This window comes from Rhinoraja longicauda, chromosome 41 (genome assembly GCF_053455715.1).
Source record: "Rhinoraja longicauda isolate Sanriku21f chromosome 41, sRhiLon1.1, whole genome shotgun sequence".
In the NCBI taxonomy this organism is placed as follows: Eukaryota; Metazoa; Chordata; class Chondrichthyes; order Rajiformes; family Arhynchobatidae; genus Rhinoraja; species Rhinoraja longicauda.
The window spans coordinates 12,730,124-12,750,371 of NC_135993.1; the positions used below are offsets into that span (position 1 = coordinate 12,730,124).

The 20,248-nt window shown below is 40.5% G+C and overlaps 1 protein-coding gene across 5 annotated transcripts in view; it reads left to right on the forward strand.

Moving 5' to 3' along the window:
- Nucleotides 1-20,248, forward strand: part of LOC144611871 (ryanodine receptor 1-like) — a 479,550-nt gene that overhangs the window by 17,351 nt on the left and 441,951 nt on the right. For all 5 annotated transcript variants that reach the window (XM_078431182.1, XM_078431183.1, XM_078431185.1 and 2 more), the window contains exons 2-3: nt 15,583-15,702; nt 18,603-18,707. In XM_078431182.1, coding sequence (XP_078287308.1) covers nt 15,583-15,702; nt 18,603-18,707 — 225 coding nt within the window. The remainder of the gene's footprint in view (nt 1-15,582; nt 15,703-18,602; nt 18,708-20,248) is intronic.

The following is a 20,248-nucleotide window of genomic DNA, read 5'->3' on the forward strand; positions in this document are numbered from 1 at the left end:
ATCCATGTACCTGTCTAAATGTTTCTTGAGCGTTGCGATAGTACCTGCCTCAACTACCCCCTCCCATAGCTCGATCCATATACCCACCACCCTTTGTGTGAAAAAGACACTCCTTAGGTTCCTGTTAAATCTTTCCCCACTCACCTTAAACCTACATCCATTGTTCTCGATTCCCCTACTCTGGGCAAGAGACTCTGTGCATCTATCGATCTATTCCTCTCATGATTTTGTACACCCCTATAAGATCACCCCTCATCCTCCTGTGCTCCAAGGAATAGTCCTAGCTTGCTCAATCTGAGAGTTAGATAGTGCTCTAGGGGCTAGTGGAATCAAGGGATATGGGGAGAAGGCAGGCATGGATTACTGATTGTGGATGATCAGCCATGATCACAATGAATGGCAGTGCTGGCTTGAAGGGCCGAATGGCCTCCTGCACCAAAACATTTTCTATGTTTCTATCCTCTCCCTATAACCCAGGCCCTTGTGTCCAGTCAAATTCCTCATAAATCTTCTTTGCACCCTTTCCAGCTTGGCTATATTTTTACTTTGGCATGATGACAAAAACTGAACACAATATTCTAAATGTGGCTTCACCAACGTCTTCATAAGTGATGGGAGCAAATTTAGGCCATCTAGCCCATCAGGTCTACTCTGCTATTCAATCATGACTGATTTATCTTTCCCTCTTAACTCCATTCTCCTGCCTTCTCCCCATATCTCCTGACACCTGTACTAATCAAGAATCTATGTATTCATTGGTATACATCCAATCGGAAAGACAGAAAGGTGGGCAGAGGGGGTGGGGTAGCTCTGTTGGTACGGAATGATATTCAGTCCATTGCAAGGAGTGACATAGAATCAGGAGATGTAGAGTCAGTATGGATAGAACTGAGGAATTGTAAGGGTACAAAGACCCTAATGGGAGTTATCTACAGGCCCCCAAACAGTATCCTGGATATAGGGTGCAAGTTGAATCAAGAGTTAAAATTGGCATGTCGCAAATGTAATGTTACTGTGGTTATGGGAGATTTCAACATGCAGGTAGACTGGGAAAATCAGGTTGGTACTGGACCCCAAGAAAGGGAGTTTGTGGAGTGCCTCCTAGATAGATTCGTAAAACAGCTTGTACTGGAGCTGACCAGGGAGAAGGCAATTCTGGATTTAGTGTTGTGTAATGAACCGGATTTGATAAGGAAACTCAAGGTAAAAGGGCCATTAGGAGGTAGTGACCATAACATGATCAGTTTTAATCTACAATTTGTGAGGGAGAAGGGAAAATCGGAAGTGTCAGTATTACAGTTGAGCAAAGGGGTCTATGGAGGCATGAGGGAGGAGCTGACCAAAGTTGACTGCAACGAGACCCTAGCAGGGAAGATGGTGGAACAATAATGGTAGGTATTTCTGGGAATAATACAGAAGGTGCAGGATCAGTTCATTTCAAAGAGCAAGAAAAAGTCTAAGGGGTGTAGGAGCCGACCGTGGCTGACAAGGGAAGTCAAGGACAGTATAAAAATAAAAGAGAAGTATAACATAGCAAAGATAAGTGGGAAGCCAGAGGATTGGGAAACTTTTAAAGAGCAACAGAAGATAACTAAAAAGGCAATACAGGGAGAAAAGATGAGGTATGAAGGTAAGCTAGCCAAGAATATAAAGGAGGATAGTAAAAGCTTCTTCAGGTATGTAAAGAGGAAAAAAATAGTTAAAACAAATGTGGGTCTGTTGAAGATGGAAGCAGGTGAATTTATTATGGGGAACAAGGAAATGGCAGACGAGTTGAACAGGTTCTTTGGATCTGTCTTCACCAAAGAAGACACAAATAATTTCCCAGATGTACTAGTGGTCAGAGATCCTAGGGTGACGGAGAAACTGAAGGAAATTCACATTAGGCAGGAAATGGTTTTGGGTAGACTGAAGGGACTGAATGCCAATAAATCCCCAGGGCCTGATGGTCTGCATCCCAGCGTACTTAAGGAAGTGGACGCATTGGTGATCATTTTCCAATAGATTCAGGATCAGTTCCTGTGGATTGGAGGGTAGCTAATGTTATCCCACTTTTTAAGAGAGGACGGAGAGAGAAAATGGAGTTATAGACCAGTTAGCCTGACATCGGTGGTGGGAAAGATGCTGGAGTCAATTATAACAAATGAAATAGCGGAACATTTGGATAGAAGTGACAGAATCTGTCCGAGTCAGCATGCATTTACGAAGGGGAAATCATGCTTGACTAATCTTCTGGAATTTTTTGATGATGTAACTAGGAAAATGGACAAGGGAGAGCCAGTGTATGTAGTGTACCTGGACTTTCAGAAAGCCTTTGATAAGGTCCCACATAGGAGATTAGTGGGCAAAAATTAGAGCACATGGTATTTGGGGTAGGGTATTGACATGGATAGAAAATTGGTTGGCAGACAGGAAACAAAGAGTAGGGATTAACGGGTCCCTTTCAGAATGGCAGGCAGTGACTAGTGGGGTACCGCAAGGCTTGGTGCTGGGACTGCAGCTATTTACAATATAAACATAGCACAAAAAGTAAGGAAATTTGTGTTTGGTAGATTATTTCTTTGTTGTAACAATGCTTCTTGGCAATAAATCTTATACCGTTGGAAAGCCTGTTTATTTCCCTTTTAAATGGTGCCACATTTGTAAGGAACATGCATTTGTGGGATGAGCAGCAGAGCTGAGTATATGGGTTGCGCCCATGAAAAATTTGCCAAATCTCTGCCAATGCCAAACAGCTTATTCTGCCATTGACTCTTGTTCGGTGTTGTTTGGTGGATTGGATGATTGAAGTCTGAAGAAACAAGACATATTGGCAATTTAACAATTTATTCATTTAATAAACAGGAGCCACAGTAGCGTGTGGAAGAACCATACACAGCCATAACAGCCTGGCACCTCCTCCTCATGCTGGTCACCAGCCTGGTCACACACTGTTGTGGGATGGCATCCCATTCTTGTCAGCACCTGGGGGTACCAGAAGCTCAAAACAAGAGTCAATAGCAACAGCAGAATAAGCTGTTTGGCATTGGCAGAGAAGATTTGGCAAATTTTTCATGGGCGCAACCCATATACTCAGCTCTGCTGCTCATCCCACAAATGCATGTTCCTTACAAATGTGGCACCATTTAAAAGGGAAATAAACAGGCTTTCCAACGGTATAAGATTTATTACCAAAAAGCATTGTTACAACAAAGAAATAATCTACCAAACACAAATTTCCTTACTTTTTGTGCTATGTTTACATTAATGTCTTAGATGAAGGGATTAAAAGTAACATTAGCAAATTTGCAGATGACACAAAGCGGGATGGCAGTGTGAATTGTGAGGAGGATGCTATGAGGATGCAGGGTAACTTGGACAGGTTGTGTGAGTGGGCAGATGCATGGCAGATGCAGTTTAATGTGGATAAATGTGAGGTTATCCATTTTGGTGGCAGAACAGGAAGGCAGATTATTATCTGAATGGTGTCAAGTTAGGAAAAGGGGAAGGATGATGAGATCTGGGTGTCCTTGTTCATCAGTCACTGAAAGTAAGCATGCAGGTACAGCAGGCTGTGAAGAAAGCTAATGGCAAGTTGGCCTTCATAACCCAAGGAGTTGAGTACAGGACCAAAGAGGTGCTTCTGCAATTGTACAGGGCCCTAGTGAGACCACACCTGGAGTACTGTGTGCAGTTTTGGTCTCCAAATTTGAGGAAGGACATTCTTGCTATTGAGGGAGTGCAGCGTAGGTTCACGAGGTTAATTCCCGGGATGGCAGGACTGTCGTATGTTGAAAGAATGGAGCGACTGGGCTTGTATACACTGGAATTTAGAAGAATGAGGGGGGATCTTATTGAAACATATAAGATTATTAAGAGATTGGACACACTAGAGGCAGGAAACATGTTCTCGATGTTAAGGGAGTCCAGAACCAGGGGCCACCGTTTAAGAATAAAGGGTAGGCCATTTAGAACGGAGGTGAGGAAATACTTTTTCACTCAGAGTTGTGAATCTGTGGAATTCGCTGCCCCAAAAAACCAGTGGAGGCCAATTCTCTAGATGCTTTCAAGAGAAAGTTAGATAGAGCGCTTAGAGATAGCGGAGTCAAGGGGTGTGGGGAGAAGGCAGGAACAGGGTACTGATAGTGGATGATCAGCCATGATTACAGTGAATGGCGGTGCTGGCTCGAAGGGGTGAATGGTCTAATCCTGCACCTATTGTGCATTGTCTATCTCTGCCTTAAAAATATCCATTGAAATGGCCTTTAATTCGGAGGCTATAACCTCTGGTCTGAAACACTCCCACTATTGGAAACATCCTGTCCACGTCCACTCTATCCAGATCTTTCACTATTCAGTAATTTTCAATGAGGTCCCCTCTCATTCTTCCAATCTCTAACAAGTAGAGTCCCAACGCCATCAAATGCTCATCGCATATTAACCCACTCATTCCTGGGATCATTTTTGTAAACCTCCTCCAGACCCGTTTCAGTGCCAACACATCCTTCCTCAGATATGGTGCCCAAAATTGCTCACAATATTCCAAACACGGTCTGATCAGTGCCTTATCAGCGTTACATCCCTATTTTTAGTATTCAAGTCCTCTCAAAATAAATGATAGCATTGCACTTGCTTTCCTTACTACCGATTTCATAATCATAATCTTACTTTATAAGTCAAGTATGCTTTGCAACATACGAGGAATTTCATTTGCCACACAGTCATACCAATAAAAAGCAACAGAACTCAAAATATGTTTTAACATGAACATCCACCACTGTGACTCCTCCACATTCCTCACTGATATGGAAGGCGAAAAAACAGTTCAATCTCTTCCCTTCTTTGTTCTCCTGTGGTCTGGGGCCTCGAGCCTTCTGTTGACAGGGCAATCTTGACTCCCGTAGCCGGCAGCGTTTGGGGCAATCGGGGCAATCAAGCTCCTGCGTCATGGGGGAATCACCGCTCCCCCGCGCTGGGCGATCTGACTCGGGTCAGGGCTGGTCGAACATTCTGCGTCTTTGAAGCTTCCCGACGTCGGTCTCTACCCGAGACTGTGAGCTCCTTGATGTTGATGTCTGCAGGCTGCAGTTGTAGCGTCGATCCCAGGCAAGGGATCGCAGGCTCCGATTGTAAGTCCATGCCCCGCGGTGGGGCTCAAAGTCAGTTCCAAGCAAGGCTGCCAGCTCCATGATGATAGGCCGGAGATACGATCCGTAAAACAATCGCATCTCTGGCAAGGTAAGAGATTGAAAAAAAGTTTCCCTTGCCCACCCCCCACATAAAACAAACCAGAGAACATTAACACAAACTTTTAAAACACACTAAAAATAACAAAAAGACGTAAAGACAGACAGACCGTTGGCGAGGCTGCCATCGCTGACGGTTACCACCCACCACCATTCAATATGATCATGGCTGATCATCCAAAATCAGTACCCTGTTCCTGCTTTCTCCCCATTTCGCTTGATTCTGTTAGTCCTAAGAGCTATATCTAACTCTCTCTTGAATACTCTTGAAAAGGTAGGGAACTACAGGCCAGTGAGCCTAACAACTGTGGTCGGAAAATTACTAGAGAGTATTCTGAGGGATAGAATATACATGCATTTAGATGAACAAAGGCTGATTAGGAATAGTCAACATAATTTTGTACGTGGGAGATCGTGTCTCACAAATCTGAGTTGTTTTAGGATGTGACCCAACAGGGCACAAGGGCCTGAGCTTTCGGTAGAGGTGAATGACAGATGGAGTTTAATACCAAGAAATGTGAGCTGTTGCATTTTGGGACACTAACATGGGCTGGACTTGCAGAATGAACGGTAGGAATCTGGGGACATGGAAATTTGAATGAGGTGGACTGCAATTACCAAATTTTAAAAATTATTATCTGGCAGCACAAATGAGTTTTATTTCATCCTTTTATCAAGAGGGTGGAAAAACAGCATGGGTTAAAATTGAAATGGATAAAATAAAAGAGTTATGTCCAGAAGAATTTATATATAAATGGGAAGCGAAGCTATTAGTTAAGGATAAAGAGTCACCTTTGCTAAAACATTTAATTAATACATTGTTGAAAACAGTTAAAGTTAATGATAAAAGATTTTTTTTAACAGCTAAAACTCCATTAGTAAAAAATAGATTATTGCCGTTTGCTTGGAATAATCAAATACTACAAGTCTGGGAACAGAAGGGTATTAAAAATATAGGAGATTGCTATGAAGGAAATAACTTTTTGACATTTTCTCAATTGAGAAATAAATATCAAATTCCAGGGAATAGTATTTTTTTCTATTATCAATTACAATCTTTTTTAAGGGAAAAGTTAGGTAATTCAATGTCTCTATTTCAGATTAAAGGAATTGAATCCTTGATTCAGGGCAAGGGAATAAAAAAAACTTATATCATCAATGTATAAATTATTACAAAAATCTAGTCCAAAGATAGGAATTCAAAAATCAAGACAAAGATGGGAAACAGATCTTAATATTATCATTGATGAACCAAGTTGGGAAAGACTGTGTTTAGATAGTATGAAAAATACTATTAATGTGAGATATTGTTTAGTACAATATAATTTTTTAGATCAACTATATTTAACCCCGAAAAAATTAAACAATTTAAAACCAAACTCATCTGAAATTTGTTTTAGATGCAACCAAGACGTGGGTACTTCTTTACACTCTACATGGGCATGTCAGAAGGTAACTCCTTTTTGGAAAGACCTAAAAAAATGTTTGGAACAATTGATGAATAAGATCATACCATTGGATTCAAGGTTGTTTTTATTGGGAGATACTAAAGGAATATTACCAAAGCTAATTTTAGATAAACATCAGGAAAGATTTCTCAAAATAGCAATAGCAGTAGCAAAAAAATGTGTAGCAGTCACTTGGAAAGATCAAAATGAAATAAGATTTGAAAGATGGTATGCAGAAATGCGTAGTTGTATCCCATTAGAAAAAGCAACGTATAATCTGAGAAATGGATATGACTTCTTCTGGAACCCATTCATTTTAAAGCTAGGATTAAGAATTGGAAATATTTAAATTCAGGATTGTTTTGATACCTTTAATAAGAATTTAATAAGAAATTACCCGGAAGTGTCTCCTTCTGGACTCCAGGTTTCTTTCTTTCTCTCTTTCTTTTTCTTTTTCTTTTTCCTTCTTTTTAACTGGGGGGTGGGGGGGAAGGGGGGGGGGGGTGGGGGAGGGGATATAATACAGAACAATACATAATCAAATTTATAATGTAGGTATTATTGGGTACTATGAAATGTAACATTATGAACTCTGTTAAAACTTAAATAAAATAAATTTAAAAAAATTAAAAAAAGGAATTTGGCAAGTGTTGTAGAGCAGAGGGATCTAGGAGTACAGGTATGTAGCTCATGGAAAGTGTAAACACAGGTAGATAGGATGGTAAAAAAGGTTTTGGCACATTGGCCTGCATCAATCAGAGTATTGAGTATATAAGTTGGGAGGTCATGTTGCAGTTGTATGAAGGGGCTTTTTCTGGTTGGCTGCCAGTGACTAGCAGAGTTCAGCAAGGGCCGTTAATCTTCACATTGCATATCAATGATTTGGATGAGGGAATTGAAGGTTTTGTGGTCAAGTTTGCAGATGAAACGAAGATAGATAGAGGGGCAAGTAGTATAGAGAAAGCAGGGACTCTGCAGAAAGACTTGGACAGGTTGGGAGAGAGGGCAGAGAAGTGACAGAAGGAATACAGCGTAGTGTGGAGTCATGCATTTTGGTAGAAGTAATAAAGGCGTAGATTATATTCTAAATGGGGAGAGAATCCAGAAATTGGAGGTGCAAAGGGACTTGGGAGTGCTGGTGCGGGATTCCCAAAAAGTTAATCTGCAAGTCGAATCAGTAGTAAAGAAAGCAAACGCAAACCTAGCATTTATTTCGAGAGGGCTTGTACACAAAAACAAATGTAATGCTACGGCTCGATAGGTATAAGGCACTGGTCAGGCCGCATTTGGAATATTTTGGACACCATATCTGAGGAAGGATGTGCTGGCTTTGGAGAGGGTCCAGAGGAGGTTTACAAGAATGATCCCAGGAATGGGTAGGTTAACATATGATGAGCTGAACAGGGGTCTCGACCCGAAACGCCACCCATTCCTTCTCTCCAGAGATGCTGCCTGTCCCTCTGTGTTACTCCAGATTTTTTTTAGTCTATCTTCGGATTAAACCAGCATCTGCAGTTCCTTCTTTCTTACACAACATATGATGAGCGTTTGATGGCACTGGGCCTATATTCGCTGGAGTTTAGAAGAATGGGGGGAACCTCATTGAAACGTACAGAATAGTGAAAGCTTGGATAGAGTGGATGTGGAGAGGATGTTTCCACGAGTGGGAGAGTCTTGGACTAGAGGTCAGCCTCAGAATTAAAGGGGATTCTTTAAGAAGGAGATGAGGAGGAATTTCTTTAGTCAGAGGGTGGCGAACCTGTGGAATTCTTTGCCAGTGGATATATTTAAGGCAAAGATAGATAGAGATAAATCAGCCATGATTGAATGGCGGAGTAGACTTGATGGGCTGAATCGCCTAATTCTACTCCTATCATTTATGAACATTCTTCTTCTTCTTAAGCCCTTTGCTCCTCTGGAGAGCATAGGCTATTGACAAATGTCCTCCACCTCACTCGGTTGTTGGCAGTTCTTTCGAGATCTCCCCAGTTGAGCCCACTCCCAGACATTTCTGCCTGGACACTTCTTCTCCAGCTCATCCTGGGGCGACCTCTTTTCCTTTTTCCGTGGGGGGGGGGGGGGGGGGGTCCATTTCAGGGCTTGCCGGGTGATGTTTGTGGCAGGTTTTCTGAGGGTGTGTCCAATCCAGCTCCATTTTCTCCTTCGAATTTGTAAGTCAATGGGATTCTAGCTTGTTCTTTTCCACAGGTCTACATTGCTTACTTTGTTGCTCCCTCATCTTCGTGTCCGGAGTAGATAATGGACTTCCTGCTGGCCAATTTGATCTCCCCTGACTGTATCCATCTTGTTTCTGCCAAGCCCAGGACTGAGAGATTGTAGCGCACTATTTTGATGGCAATTGTTGCAGCCTTGCCAGCCTGGAACATGGTTCGGATGTTCCATGTCCCCACAAGGATGGATTTCTTTGGCTTCAAAGGTGTGTCAGCTTCCCAGCGCCCTTGCGGGTTTGGCTGGGAAGCATCATGTTTTTCATGGCTGGGGCACCTTCTTCAACCAGGTGTGTAATTTGGTTTTCATTCGTCAAAGTTTCTGTAACTTACACTTTTTCCAGGGTGCGGTAGTTAACCCCACGCCCAACCCCCAACCTGGAGGACCAGGGACTACTTTGTCTGCCTCCTCACCCTTGACCTGTCCGGTTTGGTTGAACCTGCCAGGGATATAAAACCCCATCCGGCATTGCTCTCAGGATCACTGGAGTACGCAAGCCTCTCCACCACGTCAAGGTTGCAGTCCAGGAGAAGATTTATGAACGTTACCTCGCACTTATTCGGATTAAACTCCTCCTGCCATTTTACTCCCCTTTTCAGTAACTGAACTGCATTGATGGATTGATGATTAATGGAGAGAAGGTGTTCTTGAATCAGGAGTTGGTAGTTCCTAGGCTCCTACAGTACCTTCCTGATGGTAGCAGCGAGACGAGATGTTGGCCAATGTGGGTATGAGAGAAGAGCAGGGGTCTGAGCACTCAGACTTGAGGTGCCCTGACATTTCTTTATCTTGGAGCATTGCCTTGAGGAAATCTGATGCTCAAAATCTTGCTTCAAGCTGCATATTTCTCAGCAGTTGTCTGCAATAGTTACTTGGTAAGAGTGGCTTATATGATCATTATTCTTGTCAGCCGGAAAGAACATAGCAGATTTGTGGATTGAATGAATGTTGCCAGTTCTGTGGAATAGTGCCTCAGCAATCTCCATTTTGTTGACATTTGGTGAACACGGACTGGTATGCAGAACAAAGTTAAGATTGCATAGCTGCGTGCTAACCTTGCATTGGAGGCTTTTGAACCTGGAGGTCAATGCTGAAATATGTTTAGCACAAACAAACGAGGATGATTTTCCATCATATTGTCTGGTTTAATGCCTGTCAGACTTTGTGCCAAAGCAAGAACAGAATATTGGAAGTGCTCAGCAGAACAAGCAGCATTAGTGTAATATAGTTTCTTAAAGCTCAAAATGTTAAGCTTGTGAAGAGATTTGAATTGGCTCAGGTAGTCCAATGCTGCAGTGGGATGACTGAGTACCAGAAGATATTGTGGTAAAAACATTTTATCTTCTCATTGAGCAACTAGTCGATATGTGGAAACAATTTGGGATCAAAAGTAGGGGTGAGGATCAATAGATAAGTAGAAGAGTTGCAGCCAAATAGGTTGGATGGGGGAGGAAAGGTTTTCAATGGGGCCAAACTGTAGGCTGATTCAGGTTAGAGCAGTGGTTGTTGTGTACATGGACTCAGTAAGGCAATTGAAAAATGTCCCTTTATGGGAGGATGATCCAAAAGATTGAGATACGTCACAGTGACTTGGCAGTTTGGATGTAGAACTGGCTGACCCATAGAAGATAGAGGGTAGTGGTGATTAGGAAGTTTGCAGATGGCAAATTTGTGTTGTGGACAGTGAAGAAGACTTTCAAAGGACACTACATGATCTTGATAATATACAGATATGGGTGGAGAAATGGCAGATGGAATTTAATCAATGCAAGTGTGAGATAATGAACTGTTAGGGATCAATTGAAAGAGAAAAGTTTTCAATCAACTGATTTAAGGGCCCTGCCATTTACAGCATTGATGGCCAGGAAAATCTTTGGGTCCAGGTCCGTAACTCACTGAAAATAGTAACACAAGTAGCTAGAGTGGTAAAGGAAGTATGTTTACCAGGATGCTGCCTGGATTAGAGGGTATTAGCTGTAAAGAAAGGTTGGACAAACTTTGATTGGTTTCTCTGGAGAGTCAAAAATTGAGAAGTGATCTGATAGGTTAAGAAGTATAGATGGTCAGAATCTTTGTCCCAGCGTGGAAATATCAAAGACTGGAGGACATAGTTTGAAAGTCAGAAGGGGAAAGTTTAAAAGAATATGCAAGGCAATTTTTTTTACATAGAATGGCATGGTGGCAGGGCGGTAGAGTTGCTGCCTTTCCAGCGCTTGCAGTGCCCGAGACCCGGGTTTGATCCCGACTACGGGTGCTGTCTGTATGAAGTTTGTACGTTCTCCCCGTGACCGCGTGGGTTTTCTCCAAAATCTTCGGTTTCCTCCCACACTCCAAAGATCTACAGGTTTGTAGGTTAATTGGCTGGTACAAGTGTAAATTGTCCCTTGTGTGTGTCGGATAATGGTAATATGCGGGGATTGCTGGTCGGGGTGGGCCGAAGGGCCTGTTTCCGCGCTGTATCTTTAAACTAAACTAAAAGAATGGAAGGTCCCTTGAACATCCTGCTGGGGATAGTGTTGGCAGTAGATACAATAATAGTCTTAAAGAGACTTAAAGAGATAAGATAGAAAAATGAATATCCTGGCAGTAGAGAGATATGGATCATGACAGGTAGAAGGGATTAGTTTAATTTGACATCATGCAGTGCCTTCCATATTGTTTGGGACAAAGACCCATCATTTATTTATTTGCCTCTCTACTCCACAATTTGAGATTTGTAATCTGAAATATCACTTGTTGTTAAAGTGCACATTGTCAGATTTTAATAAAGGCCATTTTTATACATTTTGGTTTCACCAGGTAGAAATTACAGCAGTGTTGATACATCGTCCCCCTATTTCAGGGGACCATAATGTTTGGGACACAGCAATGTCATGTAAATGAAAGTAGTCATGTTTAGTATTTTGTTGCACATCCTTTGCAATGACTGCTTGAAGTCTGTGATTCATGGACATCACCAGTTGCTGGGTGTCTTCACTGGTGATGCTCTGCCAGACCTGTATTGCAGCCATCTTTAACGTATGCTTGTTTTGGGGGCTAGTCCCCTTCAGTTTTATCTTCATCATATAAAAGGCATGCTTAATTGGGTTCAGACTTGGCCACCCAAGAATTGACCATTTTTTAGCTTTGAAAAACTCCTTTGTTACTTTAGCAGTATGTTTAGGATCATTGGTTTGCTGAACTGCCGGCCAATGAGTTTTGAGGCATTTGTTTGAACTTGAGCAGATAGGATGTGCTGATAGATAGAGCAGATAGAATTCATTATGCTACTACCATCAGCAGTTGTATCATCAATGAAGATAAGTGAGAATGTACCTTCAGCAGCCATACATGCCCAGGCCAAAAAAAGGCCACTGTGTTTCACAGGTGAGGTGGTATGCTTTGGATCTTGGGCAGTTCCTTCTCTCCTCCATACTTTGCTCTTGCCATCATTCTGATATAAGTTAATCTTCATCTCATCTGTCCACAAGACCTTTTTCCAGAACTTTGGTTTCTCTTTTAAGTACTTCTTGGCAATCTGTAACCTGGCCACCCTATTTTTGCAGCTAACTAGTGGTTTGCAGGGTAGCCTCTGTATTTCTGTTCATGAAGTCTTCTGCGGACACTGGTCATTGACAAATCAACACCTGACTCCTGAAGAGTGTTTCTGATCTGTCGGACAGGTGTTTGGGGATTTTTCTTTATTATAGAGAGAATTCTTCTGTCATCAGCTGTGGAGATCTTCCTTTGCCTGCCAGTCCTTTTGCGATTAGTAAGCTCACCAGTGCTCTCTTAATGATGTTCCAAACAGTTGATTTTTCTGATGTCTCTAACAGTTTTATTCTTGTTTGTCAGTCTCATAGTGGCTTCTTTGATTTTCATTGGCACAACTTTGGTCCTCATGTTGATAAACAGTAATAAAAGTTTCATCAATGTGATGGAAAGACTGGAGGAAAGACTAGGTTCTGAGAGCTCTCTTATACCTGCATTAGGAGGCATTTAAACACACCTGAGCAATTACAAACACCTGTGAAGCCATGTATCCCAAACATTATGGTGCCCTGAATGGGGGACTATGTATAAACACAGCTGTAATTTCTGCATGGTGAAACTAAAATGTATAAAAATGCCCTTTATTAAAATCTGACAATGTGCTCTTTAACTACATGTGATTTGTTTCTATTACAAATCTCAAATTGTGGAGTACAGAGGCAAATAAATAAATGATGGTCTTTGTCCCAAACATTATGGAGGGCACTGTATTTGTTACTGACATCAAGGGTTGCCTAGTATGTCCCTCTGCTGCACTGTTCTATGTTCTGCAGGAGTTGGATGGAAGTTGTGTGAATATGGAAGTAACTACCAGGAATTAAAATCTCTTTGTGCATGTTCAGTTTAAAAACTTGTTTAGAAAAATTGGAGTTCAGAGAAAGCTAATATGGGTCTTGATATTAATGCTGTTCACTCACCAAAATGGAATGTAGAATAAGTGTAGATCAAGGGCACTCGGGGAGCATATAAGAATTATTCTCCCTGTTCTATACCAGCTGAAGAATAAAACCTTTATCCCATAGGTGCATAATATTGAACAATATAAACAGGGAGCTTGGTAATCGGTACACAATGCTCCCATCCATGCAGTGATAATTGATGAAAATCGAAGGGGCATCAGGTTGGATAGATGTCTTCAAGCAAGGAATCACTGGGCATGCCCAGAAGAGATGATAAATTCTAGCCTAGTTGTGGATTTACATGTTATAGTAATTGTAAGATTGCAGTTAATATAAAACCTAATGCCTCTTTTATGTGTTGCTCTATAACCGGAAAAATATGTCGCTGCCTATCTTAAAAGGCATTTTAAAAAAAAAGTGTGCTCTACCTGGTCACAATGTCATAATCTAGGGTCTCACGAAACAGATTACTATCAGGGACAAGGAATTGATGGTACCACTGGAAGAACATTTGATAAGTAAACTTTGTTACATTAAGTGGACATTAAGGTGATTCAATGCAACCGAACTTCCGCCAATACCACACCTCCATGCTGATTGGAAGGCACTGATGAAGGAGGATGAGAGGGTCGTTCATCAGTGGTCCGAAAGCTCCAAGACTTCAGAAGCATGACAGAATCAGAGGACATTTTGAAAAAATAGATTTAGTTAGAAAAGACCTGAAACTATGGACTGACTGCTGATGTACATGCATGGAGTAAGATTGTATCACATGTATTAGTATTTGCACTGTTATTGATTATAATTGTTTAGATTTTGTTAATTTTGTTATAACAGAAAACGATACAATAAGTTGAAAACCCTGAAAATGGTCAAACAGGTAAAAAGAGAGATACATCCATCAATTAATTCCAAAAGTGTATTAGATAGTGTTATTTAATATACCTTGTTTGGGGATGGCCAAGAGGGGGAATTTGATGTGGGAAATTCTGAAAATTATTAGAAAGATGAGTAGTTCGTAATATGTTTAAGAGCTTGCATATTGGGGAAGCACAATGGGAAAAGTGGCCAACATAGTGAAGGGAACTTAAGAATGTTTGGGGAGGCAATAAATAGATTTATCATGGTGTTGAGAGTCTTGGGCATAGCTAGCTAGAATTATAATAAACATAGGGGGTTCTAAACCAGGCAAAGGCAATAAAACTGATCAAGAAATAGTGTATTTTATTGATCATATTTGCTTTTTAAATAACAGGGAACAGAACGTTAAAGATGACTGGGGGAGAACTAAGATGAAAAGCTAGAGACATTGATCAATGATGATATACTTCAAAAATTAAAGATCCACATGTAATCATTGTGACAAAGAGAATATAAAAAATGCTGTCGGTGTAGCAAATCATTGAAACACTTTGTTCTCTCCGAGTGTTTACCAGTCCGTACTGTTAAAGCCTTGAATAAACCCACTTATTGAGAAACTCACCACTGCTCAGGGAAATGTTCTTTGTGTCACAAAATTAAACACAAAATTCCCTCCAACAATAGTCTACAGCTAAAATAACTTTTAAAACTTTTTGGTATGATATGATTAGTGATAGCTGCATCATGAATTATGACATTAGTTACTGTGCATTCTATTACTGATCAGCCTTTCAAGAAGGAAATATAAATATTTATCCTTCTGGATGTGGTTACAGTATTTATTGCCCATCCCTAATTGCTCTCAAAGCTAATTTCTTGAATTTCTGCTGTTCTGATAAAGTATATGGAAAATCATAATCACAGATTTACATTTTTATTTTACCATAATTAGCATTTTTACATTCCCATTCCCATTCCCATCTTGGAATTATAAATTGATTAGCATACCAATAATCTGGATCGATCCTATCCCTATAATCAGTTGTCAGTTATCAGTAAAAATCTTTTTATGACATTAACAACCAAAGAAGTAACTAGTATGGTCGCAGCAGCTTAAGCACTGTGGGGCTGTTAAAACTGTTGGAACAGCTGAGGGTGGGACCCACAGTACTTGTGATAAAATGTGACAGAAATGACTGCAATCATCCATGGCTTACTGGTGAACTTGGCAATCATCACTCTTCAAGATTCCATATAATTACAGCCACCATTCCCAAGTGATTTAAAATATATACCTTACAATATCAATTTTCCCGACTTGGAAGGAGAATTGCTGATTTGCTAAGATAGCAGGATTTGCTAATACAGTATACTTTTTCTATTTGACAGGATGATCAAGTTGTTCTTCAATGTACCACAACCATTGTCAAATCGCAGATTAAGCTCTGCCTTGCTGCTGAAGGATTTGGTAATCGACTCTGTTTCCTTGAACCAACATCAAATGCTAAGGTATTTTACTTTGTGTAAAATTTGACTTGAAATTTTCTCTAGAAACTGGCAGAGCTGTAGCAGAGTAATTACATAGAATCTGGGAGGATTTGTATTACTCAACAACTTTATTCTGTGATTAGGCCCTTGACTTTGAATTTACCAAAGCATGTGTGCCACCCCGAGTTCTGTTTGTCAAAATTCCATTAATTAATTTATTGTGTAAAAGTCAAGAGCACGAGTTTCTTTGATGTACGCCATTCTAGAATTTGCATAAAGTCATCGAATCATAAAGTCATATAGCACAGAGTTGGGCCCTTTAGCCTAACTCGTCCCTGCAGACCAAGATTCCCTATCCAAGCTAATCTCATACTGCTCTAAGCCTTTCTATCCATGTACAGCCAAAATGTCTTTAAGTTGGTACATTTAATAAATATTGTTATTGTACCTGCATCAACTACTTCATCTGGTAGACCATTCACTGTATCCACCACCCTCGTGAAAAAGATGTAAATAAGCTTTATGCTATACCCAGACTCAAAATCGTTATTTTATGTAAATAAAATAAGCAGTAATCTGCCAAGGATCCAGCAAGGACTTCTACCTTATCTCTTCTATCTATCTGGGATACCTCTGGGATTATCAGGCCCTGGAGATTTATCTGCCTTTATTCACTCAAAGACATCTATCGTCTCTTCCTTAATGCCACCATGATCTAGAATGTCACGGTCCCTCCTTCTGAGTACCATATTTTTTACTTTTCTGAATACAGATGAGATGTTCACTTTGCCTCACCCATGCACAGATTGACCTTTAGGGGACATACAATTTCCCTAGTTACCATCTTATTCATAATGTATTTATAAAATGCCTGTAGTATTATCTCAGCAATGTGATCACCCTTTTATATTTCTGTGTTCTAGCTAAATGGACTCATTCAATGAACCTACCAGGACTTCCTTTGTCAGTACTGCTAATAGAGTGGGGTTAAGAGGCGAGGGGCAGTTGTGTTTTTGAAACATCACGAGAACATCACGATTGTACTTGGACAGGATATTCTTGGAAGATTGTCCAGAGAGGCCACATGGGTAGAATTTAGAAATAAGAAGGGGATGTTTTGCAATTGAGGACTGTTGAGGAACATCCCCTTCTTATTTCTAAATTCAACCTATGAGGCCTTTCTGAACTCTTAACTAAGTGTATCGTAGGACATTGTGGGAACCCAGGGAAGAACTTCCCACACACAGGGTACTGCTCTCCCTGGTGACCCTTTGCCATTTTGGTCTGTCGTGTGTTGTGTCCAGTTTGCTAAATATGCTGTACATATTTCTTACCATCGTGAATGCTCCACAGTGAGTCCATCCACAGCTGTAGCTGCGTAATGTAGTCAGTCAGGAGCTGCAGGTGAACACACTTTCTGTACACATGGTCACTAGGGATTTCTCACATTTTACAAAAAAAGCATTCACTGGCCCTGACCTCTCCTGTTGGCCCCTGTTGCCCACCACTCAGTAATATCATGTATTTTGAATCATTGAAACATAGAAAATAGGTGTAGGAGTAGACCATTCGGCCCTTCGAGCCAGCACCGCCATTCAATATGATCATGGCTGATCATCCAAAATCAGTACCCGTTCTGGCTTTTTCCGCATATCCCTTGATTCCCTTAGCCCTTAGAGCTAAATCTGACTCTCTCTTGAAAACATCTTTTATATTTCTTTTATTTTTATAATTCATAATGTAACTGGCCTTTCTTTAATATAAACATTAACAACTACACTGGTGATTTTTTTCCCCCTCTAATTTCAACACTAAACAACTACAAACTTCTTTCTGGAAGAGTTAAACAAAGGAGGAAAATACTTACACTCTGATTGCAGCGCGCCAGGATCCACTACAAAAGCACGCTGTGGTTTCTGTGGGGTTTCTGTAATTGGATATGGTGGAAGTCCCTGTTGGGAGATGCTATCTGTGCAATGTGTTTACAAATGGTACACTGTAAATAAGTTGGACGTGTGGTGGAAGGAGTGATAGATGGAGGAGCAGGCAAGCTAACTTTGTCCTGTATGGTGTTGAGCTTCGAGTGTTTTGTTGGATCTGTAGAAACAAAGAACTACAGATACTGGTTAATACACAAAAGGAAACAGTACTGAAATAACTCAACAGGTCAGGCAGCATGTCTGGAGAACATGGATAGGTGACTTTTCGGGTGGAGACCTCTTCAAACTGGGGGACGGGTGAAGAAAGCTGGAAAAGGGAAGAGGCAGGACACAGCATGCCTTGAACTAGGCGAGGAGGAGTTTTGATAGGCAGATGAGAAGAAAGGACAGAGATAAGAAAGAAGGCAGAAGGTGAGAAATGGGTTTGAAGTGTTGTGGATTGTGAAGGCAGAAGAAGAAAGTAGAGAGCTGGAGGGGAGAGATCGGTAGGAGTCCAGGTGGGGCACGGGAGGGGGAGAAAGGGGATGAGGTTTGGAGGGGGAGTTAATTAGAGGTTGCCTAAAATTGGAGAATTCAATGTTCATACCCCATTCGGTTGTAAGTGGAATATGAGGTGCTGTTCCTCCAGTTTGCATGTGGCCTCACTGTGGCAATGGGAGAAGCCCAGGACAGAAAGGTTAGTGTGGAAATGGTTTGAAGAAAGCTCTCGGCCCGATAGGTCACCAATCCACGTCTCCAGTAATGTTGTCCAATGCTGAGTTACTCCATCACTTTGTGACCTGTTGTTGGATATGCCCTCTTCTAGGCAAATGATAGCATTATTATATTCTTCACTTGCAAGGTGGTAAATAAGAGTTGAAGTGTCAGGAAGCAAGTCATTCACCACAAGATTTCCAGTTTCTAACCTGCCCTTGTAACTTACTTCAGTTAAGGTTATTTATGTAAAGATATATGTAAATGTGCTGCCTTCTATATTTACAGAATGTGCCTCCAGACCTTGCAATCTGCAGCTTTGTCCTGGAGCAGTCGCTCTCTGTCCGAGCTCTGCAGGAAATGCTGGCCAACACCGTTGAAAAGGGCAATGAGGTATGTCTGCAAGGTTGGATGGTAGTGAATTTGTAATTACACTGTTTAATTCTGTTGTCATAATGTTTAGAAAATGTTTTGCATTAAATCAACATCCTTAATTTGTCATTAAATGATTTATAAAAGTTTGATTATTTTAGATAATTTTTTTAATCATTTAAAACCATCTTTAGCTGTATGAAAAAGTTCATAAAATATTGAAACAATACAAAGATGACAGTGTCTGGGCATTTATTCTAAAATTTGATTAATTGTAAGATTTACAAATAATTGAAATGTGCATGTGAAGGATGGTAGTTCTCTTTAATTTGCTTGATGTCAAATATGCCAGTTTCCTTTCATTTGCGATGGATTTTCTGATGCAGCAAGAGTATCACAATAATATGTACCCACCAATGTTTACACTGAGAATCTCAAAAATGAAGAATTGTGGATGGATTTGTTAATTGAATGGGAATATCAGATAGCAATTTATAATTCCCAAATTGATGAAATTACCTTCAAGATGTGAATTAAAATACAATCAGATATTTTTTAAATCTCAGACTTTAAAGTTAAATTATTATGGTGTAATAATTATTGGAAGGATAGCCAATTGTAATACAAACGCATGACTGTAATCACTGTCCTGCGTTTGTGAGGACTATCACAATGGGTCATTGTTTACATAGCATTGGCCACTTGGTTGACATTTTACTTAAATTGTGTTTGTAAGGATTGTGCATGCAATTTTTAAATATTTTTAATTAAGTCAGTAGAGAGGTGCAGCATGGAAACGGGGCCATTGACCCAAGTCTGCACTGACCAACCACCCATTGACACGATCCTCTGTTCTGTTTTTTTTATTTTCTCCATATTCCCACCATCTTCCACAAGATTCTTCCACTTAACTACACACTACAGCAATTTACAGTGGCCAATTAACCTACTGAACTGTCATTCTCCCTGTGATCATCGGGTTACCCTCATGATCATAGGGGGAAATGTGCAAACTCTACGGCACCCAGAGTGCCACTGTGTTGTCCCTTGGTGAATAATAAGCATTTTATTATCAGTGCTGACTTTCTGAAATTATTGTGAAATGTTTTGACTTGCCTTGTATAATCAAATTGGATTAAATAACTTTCTTATAATTTGCATATTTTGTTTGAATGTTTAGTACAGTTATAATTCAGTATTTGTTCATCTAATTGTTTTATATGCTGACATTCAACTGTAATAAGGAACCCTGGGGCAAAATAACAGTGTAATTCTCAATCACCTGTGTTGAATTGGAACTTTGATATTGAAGGAACATGTATTCTGTTGAGTGCACGGTGACTATCGACCTTCATTTTCAATCCCAATGTTATTAACGTAATGCATAACTAAAAAATATAAAGAAAACAAAGACTTATAGAATGCTATGTTATGAATGGTATATATCAGGAAATAATTTTGGTGAAATGTGCAATGTTTTTAACAGCAACCGGTATTTCACATATTTAGTAGGTAACAGGATAAAATTATCCAGTATGTTGAGGATACTGTTTTCCTATTAT